Genomic DNA, 10,992 nt, shown 5'->3' on the forward strand with positions numbered 1-10,992 from the left:
AATGTTTTGCATTGTACAGTATAATGTTTCAGTTGAAAACATCAGATTATTAAATAGAAAACATTTCTTTACAAATGTATAACATAAAATGTGTTTTTTAACTTTTTAACTTCAGAATAAGAAGTTGTAAAATTAAATGACGCAATTTAAATGAATTTTTATAATAAAGTGAATTAGAATTTTCTTTAAGTTCTCTCAGATGCTGCTGGTTTGATCACATGACCTTGTGGCTCCTCTGTGAAACATTCATGTTGTTGGTGGTGAAACATTTCTTGCCGCTGTGGTTTTGATGTTGAACGTCTCATCACAGCTCCTGTTTGTGTGACAACACGAACCTTCAGCTTTAGCTCGTCCTCCTGAGTCTCTGAATCTCTCAGGAAGCTTCTTCGGGTTTCAGAAGCCTCTGTGTGTTTAGTGTGGGATTTTTCTGGGACTTCATCCAAAGCTCTGTTGAGTTCTGAGATGGTGTGAGACGCTGATCTGTGTCCTGCTGGATCTGTTGAGAAAACATCGCAGATGATCAGCAGTAACCTTTTAATTCAGATAAATGATCCACACCTGACCTTTCTGTAGTCGCGACGGCGTCCGTGCTGTTAATGTTTCATAACGAGAGAAAGTTTATCTTCATTAATCTTTACCTGATTCGTTTCTTTCCATCATGGATGTTACATCACTCGTGTTGGAGATGTTTAAATGATATTGTCCACATCCTCTTCTGCAGAATACTGGGCTCTGATTGGTGGTCAGGTGTTGAATTGTGCAGGTTTATTTCTAATCAACACACTCGTTCTAATACACTATCATTCCATTCAGTTTATAAAGCTTCAACTGAACATCAGACAATCATCAAGACAAACATCTCTCACTCCATTCTTTTCTTCTGATTTCAGTCGATGAAGAATGATGACTCACTGCCCAAAAAGGATGTTCAGAGGATTCTGGATCTGAGTCACAAACAAAGGTACGGAGATGATTTACTGAGTTTATAAGCACTGTGTAGAAGATCACGAGTGCTGAGAAGCGCTGGATCCTGATTGGGCAGAAGAGAAACTGTTGATTCAGATTAAACAGTATCTTAGCTTTACTACATCACAGGTTTATAGGAGTCGTTATTATTTTCTGCAGTGTCAGAGGAATAAAATACCTCACAACATGCTGTTACAGGAAAATAATAAGCTGACAGTAACTTTGCTATCACACTATGACACCATAATAAGTTTATTATAAAAACACAACAGCACTCGAACTGTCTAATAAAAATGAGTGAGCTGCTGTTCGTATGACGCTCCTGACTGTACAGAGAGCCCTGAACCCTGTGTGAGCCCCGAACCCTCTGAGAGCCCCGAACCCTGTGTGAGCCCCGAACCCTCTGAGAGCCCCGAACCCTGTGTGAGCCCCGAACCCTGTGTGAGCCCCGAACCCTCTGAGAGCCCCGAACCCTGTGTGAGCCCCGAACCCTCTGAGAGCCCCGAACCCTGTGTGAGCCCCGAACCCTCTGAGAGCCCCGAACCCTGTGTGAGCCCCGAACCCTGTGAGAGCCCCGAACCCTGTGTGAGCCCCAAACCCTGTGAGAGCCCCGAACCCTCTGAGACCCCCGAACCCTGTGTGAGCCCCGAACCCTCTGAGAGCCCCGAACCCTCTGAGAGCCCCGAACCCTGTGTGAGCCCCGAACCCTCTGAGAGCCCCGAACCCTGTGTGAGCCCCGAACCCTCTGAGAGCCCCGAACCCTCTGAGACCCCCGAAACCTGTGAGAGCCCCGAACCCTCTGAGAGCCCCGAACCCTGTGTGAGCCCCGAACCCTCTGAGAGCCCCGAACCCTCTGAGAGCCCCGAACCCTGTGTGAGCCCCGAACCCTCTGAGAGCCCCGAACCCTGTGTGAGCCCCGAACCCTCTGAGAGCCCCGAACCCTCTGAGACCCCCGAACCCTGTGTGAGCCCCGAACCCTCTGAGAGCCCCGAACCCTGTGTGAGCCCCGAACCCTCTGAGAGCCCCGAACCCTCTGAGAGCCCCGAACCCTCTGAGAGCCCAGAACCCTGTGAGAGCCCCGAAACCTGTGAGAGCCCCGAACCCTCTGAGACCCCCGAAACCTGTGAGAGCCCCGAACCCTCTGAGAGCCCCGAACCCTGTGAGAGCCCCAAACCCTCTGAGAGCCCCGAACCCTGTGAGAGCCCCAAACCCTCTGAGAGCCCCGAACCCTGTGAGAGCCCCAAACCCTGTGTGAGCCCTGAACCCTGTGAAAGCCCCGAATCCTCTAATAGCCCCGAACCCTCTGAGAGCCCCGAACCCTCTGAGACTCATGCAGACATTATTCACATCATAAAGAACTCTTTGCATTGAGATTTGGTGAGTTTTAAAATCAGAGCATCACATCATATCAAGTCAAGTCAAGAAGCTTTTATTGTCATTTACACCATATATAACTGTTACAGTACACAGTGACATGAGACAACGTTCCTCCAGGATCAGGGTGTTACATAAAACACACACAGAGCTATAAGGACTTAGTAAGTTAGTCCTAGATACATAAAGTGTATCTGTGTAACCTGGTGTACACAGTGCAGGACAAGACAAACAAGACAGACAAGACAGTGCAGGACAAGACAAACAAGACAGTGCAGGACAAAAGACAGTGCAGGACAAAAGACAGTGCAGGAGACAATACAGTGCACGACAAAAAATACAAGACATTACACAAAAGAAAATATACAAAAGACAATACACAGAAACAGCACTGACCAGTGTGTACATACTGTATGTTCAACAATATTGTGTGTGCAGAAATACTAGAATGAACACAGTATTATAGCAGCAGTAAAACAGCAGTCGACTGAAATGTGAGACAACATGTGCAAAGAGAAAAAGTGTGCAATAACAGCATGTAAACAGTTTGATGGATGTATAATGGAAGAGTGTGTAATTGGTGTAGGTCTGTGCAGTCCATACAGTTGATGTGTGTGTGTGTGTGTGTGTGTGTGTGTGTGTGTGTGTGTGTGTTGTGCTCAGTACAGTTCAGTTCAGTTATTAACCAGTCTGATGGCTTGTGGAAAGTCTGATGGCTTGTGGAGAAAAAAAAAGGCTCTGAATGACGATATTCTTACAGCATTGAAAAACCTCCTCATTACCTCAATGTCACAAACTGATTTCCAGCTCATTCAGACTGAGCAGAAGGTAATAAAGTGATTTTATTTAATCCCACATCTATTGTACAAAGAGATTTTGTATCTGGAATAATCTGCTATGGAGAGCACATGATATCACCTCTTACATCGGGAACCTTTATTGAGCTCACACAGTCCGGTCTGAACAAAAAGTCATCCTGTGACTCTGAGTTCTAACATCGTTTAGTAATTACGTAGCTATTAGCATGGAGAAAGAACACTGAGAGTTTTGCTTCTGTTATTTTATACATATATATATTTATACTGTACATATATATATTTTTTACCTGATATTACACAGGTTCAGTCTTATATTCATTCATTCATTCATTCATTCATTCATTCATTCATCTTCTACCGCTTATCCGAACTACCTCGGGTCACGGGGAGCCTGTGCCTATCTCAATCAAATCAGGCATCAAATCAGGATACACCCTGGACAGAGTGCCAACCCATCACAGGGCACACACACACACACACACACTCTCATTCGCTCACACACTCACACACTACGGACAATTTTCCAGAGATGCCAATCAACCTACCATGCATGTCTTTGTCGGTGGGAGGTGGTAGCTCAGTGGTTAAGGTGTTCAACTACTGATCGGAAGGTCATTGGTTCGAATCCCAGGCCCACCAAGTTGCCACTGCAGGGCCCCTGAGCAAGGCCCTTAACCCTCAATTGCTCAGGTGTATAAACTGAAATAAAAATGTAAGTCACACTGGACTGGACTGGATAAGAGTGTCTGCTAAATGCTGTAAATGTAAATGGACCGGGGGAGGAAACCGGAGTACCCGGAGGAAACCCCCGAGGCATGGGGAGAACAGTCGGGAATCGAACACCCAACCCTGGAGGTGTGAGGTGAACGTGCTAACCACTAAGCCACCTGTCTTATATTTAGATATCTATATATTTTCTTTATTCGGCGGCTCATCTGCCTTTATTTTATTTACTTCCATTTTACTTTTATTTTATTATTCACTGTAATTAGCTGCACACGCTCCGGATGTTCGCTTTAAGAAAATCAAAAAGTTTGACGTTTCGACTATCTGACGCTCCTAAAACTCGATGGAGAGGCAGGAAATCAGAGCTTGAGCACTTTTATTGATTTTGTTTACTTCGACTTCCACAGATATCTGCAGCCTCACACAGACTCAGCTGGACTATAAATCAGGGTTAAAAGACCAGAGAAGAGCCGAGGAGCGTAAAGCAGCACTCACGCTGAAACGTGTTAATGAGTAGAGCTTTAATTAACAGTGAAATGTTTTACTGAGCAAAAATCTAAATAACAAAAATTTTCTTTAAAATAATGAATTAGGAAGTAATTTGTAGAAAAAATAATCTTATTATTAGTAACAGCAGATACAGAAGTTCTAAATGACTCGTTTTGTTTCTTAGTAAAACATATAAATTATCATTCATTCATTCATTCATTCATCTTCTACCGCTTATCCGAACTACCTCGGGTCACGGGGAGCCTGTGCCTATCTCAGGCGTCATCGGGCATCAAGGCAGGATACACCCTGGACGGAGTGCCAACCCATCACAGGGCACACACACACACACACACACACACACACACACACACACACACACTACGGACAATTTTCCAGAGATGCCAATCGCGTCACACCTCCAGGGTTGGGTGTTGTGTGTGTGGAGTTTGCATGTTCTCCCCGTGCCTCGGGGGTTTCCTCCGGGTACTCCGGTTTCCTCCCCCGGTCCAAAGACATGCATGGTAGGTTGATTGGCATCTCTGGAAAATTGTCCGTAGTGTGTGATTGCGTGAGTGAATGAGAGTGTGTGTGTGTGTGTGTGCCCTGCGATGGGTTGGCACTCCGTCCAGGGTGTATCCTGCCTTGATGCCCGATGATGCCTGAGATAGGCACAGGCTCCCCGTGACCCGAGGTAGTTCAGATAAGCGGTAGAAGATGAATGAATGAATGAATGTTAGCCAGGGACAGTTTTGTCTTTGTATAGACCATAACGCATAAAAGGGCATTAATGGGAACATTAAACAACGTTCTTTAAAAAAGTAATTAAAATGTGACTTTTAACAGTAACGCGTTACTTTTTGGTGTAAATAATCAACAAAGTAATTGAGTTACTTTTTGAATGAAGTAACTAGTAACTGTAACTAGTTAATATTTCTTAGTAACTAGCACAACACTGTTAATCAGTATAAACTCCTCTCAGAAGCTCAGACACTGAAGACTCTTTCCGTAAATATTAAAATAAACACATTTCTGCTCACAGAAACCCAATTCCCTGCGACTGAGCTGTTACCATAGAAACGGCAGCATATTAGGAGGTTTGTTAACATAAACCTAGGAAACGGATCGACGTCTTTAACACGTGGTGAAGTTTTCTCTGTCAGCCAACCGTTTGTGACCTTCAGAACTGGTCTGATCTGTTGTACGCGTTCACTTTAACCTTACCGTAACCTCCGTCTCTCAGAAGCTTGACCCAGATAGACTCAGCAGCAGACGGACTCAGGTCAGGACTCAGGACTCTGGACGTTACACAGGTGCTGAAATATCAGGTGTTTGGTGATGAAATGTCAGTATGGGAAAACGTTCATAAAGATGGAGAAACGCCTTTGAGATTTTAAATTCCTGAACAGCACGATACACGGTGAAAGGGCAATAACGATAATCATACAGTCTACAATAGACGCTAAAGCTCTAGAGTTAAACACAAAGCAGCTTCCATTTTGTGGTTGAACAGCGCAGGCTGTGTGACGCATAAACGCTGGCTGGGTGAGTCCCCGGCTGCATATTTATTACTTCTGGCATGTTATTAGAGGAAGAGAGACAGAAAGGAGGATGTTTGTGCTCCGGTTTTTGTATTCGTGCTCTGAGGGCCAGTGGATCTCATTTTGTCTGGTGATTCTGGGAAAGTAAACAAACAAAATCTAACATTATTCCCAGATGATGGGCTTTTAAACTGGCACATCTCCACCTTCCTGGTGTCTTCAAGCGTCTCATATTCTTCCCCAAACGAGTCGTCATGCAGGAGGGATAATTACTCTGATCGCTCTCCAGTCATGCGTGCTATGTGCTGGCTTTTACTTTATATTTTATAAACTCGTCTTCTTCGCTTCAGCGTCAGAGGCGTTGGCGTGGAGTCATCAGCTTCTCTGTGGTGCCATTAAGAGAGATCCAGATTCACACTTGTTTAGATTGAGTCCTTTATTGCCTTGTGTGAAGAAATGAACCTGTTTAGATCCAGCGTGGTCACCTGTTCACCTGCTGAATTAATTCACCTGTCAGGAATCGACATCGGTGCCTTTGATCGGTTTGATCATTGTTAAGGAAGAGAAAAAAAAGGAAGATTCAGCGAACGGGTCGAATCGGGATGCTGGAGCCGTAAAGCAAATGAAACATTATTAGACCTCAGACAGAATGCAGAATACAGCAGGATGCTAATTAGCCTAGCTTTACATCAGTCAGAGGAAATGTACCTGATTTAATATCAATCGATATTGACTTCGTTGTGTCGTCATTTCATTTTGTCGTAAAAGTTACAGCTGGCCTAAAGCCCAGGCAGGTGGAAGCCGTTCATTATTTATTCTTCATCTTTATTTCAGTGAGGTCAGACTGGGATACACCGGGAATTTGTACCAGATAATATTATGTTATTATTCTACAGTCAAACGTCAGAATGTTTCGCTCTGTTATTAGTCGATTTGAGTCCTTTTTTCACAGAGTTTCTGTTGTGTCTGTGTTGATATATTTAATTCACTCACTCACTCATCTTCTACCGCTTATCTGAACTACCTCGGGTCACGGGGAGCCTGTGCCTATCTCAGGCGTCATCGGGCATCAAGGCAGGATACACCCTGGACGGAGTGCCAACCCATCACAGGGCACACACACACACACACACACACTCTCATTCACTCACACAATCACACACTACGGACAATTTTCCAGAGATGCCAATCAACCTACCATGCATGTCTTTGGACCGGGGGAGGAAACCGGAGTACCCGGAGGAAACCCCCGAGGCACGGGGAGAACATGCAAACTCCACACACACAAGGTGGAGGCGGGAATCGAACCCCCAACCCTGGAGGTGTGAGGAGAATGTGCTAACCACTAAGCCACTGTGACCCCCCATATATTTAATTCAGTTTTATTCAATTGATTTGTTTCACACTTTTAACCCTTCGCATGGACTTAAAGCAGCTGTACAGAAATATAGAAACAAAATAAAACTGTAAAGTTTAAAGTTTAAAATTATTATTTATCTCTTACATTTATAGCTAATGATCAAGTCTGAGTTGACGGTGTTGAGGTAAAACCTCCTGAGATGATATGAGGAAGAAACCTTGAGAGGAACCAGACTCAGAAGTGAACCTCATCCTCATTTGGGTGACACTGAACAGGAAATAATGTCAATGTAAATAATGTCAATGTAAATAATGACTGTGTAAATAATGACTGTGTAAATAATGACTGTGTAAATAATGACTGTGTAAATCTTCTAATCACTCAGTCATTTTGGTTTTATGTTAAATTCTGGACTCTGATTGGGCAAAAGGTGTTGATTAATTCTCCTGAACAGCAGCTCTGGCAGTAGCGCAGGTTTATTTCAGTGCATTCGTCCTCACACGTTCTCATTTCTATAGCAACAGCTCGTTCACGGGGGACGTGTACACGGTTAAAAATGTCTGTAATCTTTGTTGTCTCCGGTGTCAGCGCTTTGTAACAGAGGTAAAGCTGTAATTTTTAATTTTCTGTCATCTTCAGGACAGAGGAGTTTCGGCGTCTTTATGATTTCTCGCTAACACGACAAGCTCCATGTTATTTTTTTTGTCTTATTAACTTCACAAGCGAGCGGCTGCCGAGGGAACGACTGTTTATAGCTGTTTGGCCTACAGGCAAATTCTGTTGTGGAACATCTCATATTTTCATTTTGTTCCCTCACAAACCCGTCACCTCATGCCATCTCGGAGTTGCTGTTATACAGAGTGACAGTTTTGTAGGAGGTTTCAGTGTTGATCTTCAGCCCTGCACAATAACAGCAGTACACAGAAGCAGCTGTACCTTTTTTTTTGCCCATAGAATTTAAATTCTGCTGCTGATCGCTTGGCTCACATATGCGACCACACACACATCTTCTCTGGGTTATGCTGCAGCGTTTCTGCACCGAGGAACCTGCACAAAGAGCCACAATTCGATTCAGCTTGATTCAATTTAACAGTAAATTTGCTTATCTGTTATATTCCTGAAGGGCAATTTATGTAACTTCAACATAAATCAACATGCTGTACAAAACAACAATATGGAACATGTTCATAAGATCTTGAACTTTAGCTACAATCTTCCAGAGTGATCTTCTCACTCACAACAAGACACTGTAATTAGAAGATAAACTGCTACAGGTATAAAAAGTTTAATAAATATATTCAGATGTTTTTTTCATATAATGCTGCATAATTTTAATAATAAAGTGATTATAAAAGCAACGAATCCTCCGTAGTACTGAACGATCATTTGGGGCTTAAACAGTATCTTTAATCAGCTTCAACAATCAGTCCAATATACAGTCTAGTGCAAGACAAGATAATGGTTCATCTTTATCTGTTGTAGATCATCTGTCTTTACTAAGACGTGGTCTGAGATGCTAATGTATGGTTTGGTCTCCAGATGTTTGTGGACTGGACTGACCTGGACCTGTCTTGGAGATGTTCGTATTTGTACTTTGAGGATGTGATGGTCCAGCGGTCAGTCAAGGTGCTGGGTTCCTAAATGGAAGGTCAGGGTTCAAACCCAGAAGCTGCGGAGACATCTACGATGGGTCCTTGAGCAAGGCCCTTAACCTCAGCTGCTCCAGGGGTAGCGCACGATGGCTGACCCTGCGCTCTGACCCCAGGCTCATAATATGTGAAAACCCGGGTGGGAAGTCGTGGCCTAATGGTTAGAGAGTTTGACACCTAACCCTAAGGTTGTGGGTTTGAGTCTCAGGCCAGCAATACTACGACTGAGGCACCCTTGAGCAAGGCACCGAACCCCCTCACTCTCCCCGGGAGCTGCAGAATAAATGGCTGCCAACTGCTCCGGGTGTGTGTTCACAGTGTGTGTGTGTGTTCACTGCTGTGTGTGTGCACTTTGTATGGGTTAAACGCAGAGAACGTGTCACCGTACTTAGCCGTATGTCACGTCACAATGTCACGTCATGGTCATGGTCTTGATTGAGTCTTTGTACAGGTAGTGTTCATGTTAAAAGATGTCTTGCTTTCTAAGTAGAAGGTTTGATGATGTATTGGTTCAGGTTTTGGAGCAGTGGGTTAGATAAATATTTGGTGTGTTTGGTCAGGATTGAATGCAGTAGTTGAGCTGAATGCTTTGTGCATTTGTTGAGGATTTTAGGCCAACATTGACGCTGAACATTTGGTGCATTGGGTCAGGTTTATGGACCAGAGGGTGAGCTGAAAGTTTTCCCAGGTTTTGGATCATTGGGTCAGGTGAATATTTAGTGTATTTGGTCAGGATTTGGACCAGTGGGTCAACTGAACATTTAGTAAGTTAAATAACATTTAGCCACTAGCAGATTGGGAAAATAAATAAATGAATGAATTTAGTCTTTTTTTTCCTTTTTGAAGATATCAAGCCAAATGGGAACGTTGACATTTTTCCGAGCAGTACCACATCAAAGAAGATTGCATCTTGACAAGCTTGGGGAATATTTCACCCTGAACTGATACCGAGCCATCTGTGTGATCAAGCAATATTCTGCCAATGGTGTCCTCCATAATAATATTGGGATGTCTGAAGGACACAGATTCTGTAAAATGCTGCTAAAAGCCTACCTGTGAAATTCTCTCTACAAAATGCTAACATATATATATATATATACACACCAGATATGTTAGACAGAGTGCACTGCGTACTGTGTCTTACACTGAAAGCTATCATCTTGCATTAACCGGTGACAGATGATAACATGGGACAACATCGTTAACCCTCCACCCTGGTTATGACCTCTGGCTGTTGTTACACCTGCTAAAAGTGGACAAAAACAATACAGAAAACAAAGCGCCAGTAGAAAATGTGGGAAAATCTAAGGAATAAAACACAGTGTGTATAAACCCCCCCACCACCACCACCCACCCACCCCCCACCCCGCTGTCAAGTTACACAAGCAATTAATTAAAGATATAAGCAATAGATTAAATACTAAAAAGTAATATTTGAGTTATTACTAGCTAGAACCTAATGGTAGCGTTGTCATGGTTACAGTTTTTATATCAACACAGCCGGTGTGTCGTCCGTAGGGAAATAAAAGCGGGCGTAAATACACAGTTGTGTTCGTAGGTAATGGCGGCAGAAAGCCGTTTCTGACACAGCTTGCCTTTCTAAGCTATGTTTACTCTTCACTCCCTCATTGCCTGGTTTATTAGTTTCCTTATCGCTTTGTTTCTCATTTATAGTCCTGGAGCAACGACCACTGTGGAATCGGCTCGAAACCTTCTGCTGCAAAATATCCTGCATGAATATCTCAATCAGTGCGTTTCAACCAAAATGACCTCTATTATGACCTTACACTGTCAGAAATTACACTTCTCTCTCTCTCTCTCTCTCTCTCTCTCTCTCTCTCTCTTTTTCTTTCTTTCCTTTCAATATCAGAGAGGAGATGAGATCACTCCAGGCAGCCCTTCAGAAGCAACTGGACGAGGCAGCGGAGCGAGCCGAGAAACATCAAGCCACGGTGAGACACCTGAATGAACGGAGGTGTAAAATGATCAAGTGTTTCTTCTTTAGTGAATCATCTCACTCACGACGACGACAAAATGAATATTATCCCAATTTAAGGGTTTGTTTGCTT

At 43.6% G+C, this 10,992-nt stretch overlaps 1 protein-coding gene across 3 annotated transcripts in view; it reads left to right on the plus strand.

Moving 5' to 3' along the window:
- Window positions 1–10,992, plus strand: part of luzp2 (leucine zipper protein 2) — a 91,297-nt gene that overhangs the window by 54,488 nt on the left and 25,817 nt on the right. For all 3 annotated transcript variants that reach the window (XM_060878519.1, XM_060878520.1, XM_060878521.1), the window contains exons 3-4: window positions 891–961; window positions 10,794–10,875. In XM_060878519.1, coding sequence (XP_060734502.1) covers window positions 891–961; window positions 10,794–10,875 — 153 coding nt within the window. The remainder of the gene's footprint in view (window positions 1–890; window positions 962–10,793; window positions 10,876–10,992) is intronic.

This window comes from Tachysurus vachellii, chromosome 9, assembly GCF_030014155.1.
Source record: "Tachysurus vachellii isolate PV-2020 chromosome 9, HZAU_Pvac_v1, whole genome shotgun sequence".
Taxonomy (NCBI): Eukaryota; Metazoa; Chordata; class Actinopteri; order Siluriformes; family Bagridae; genus Tachysurus; species Tachysurus vachellii.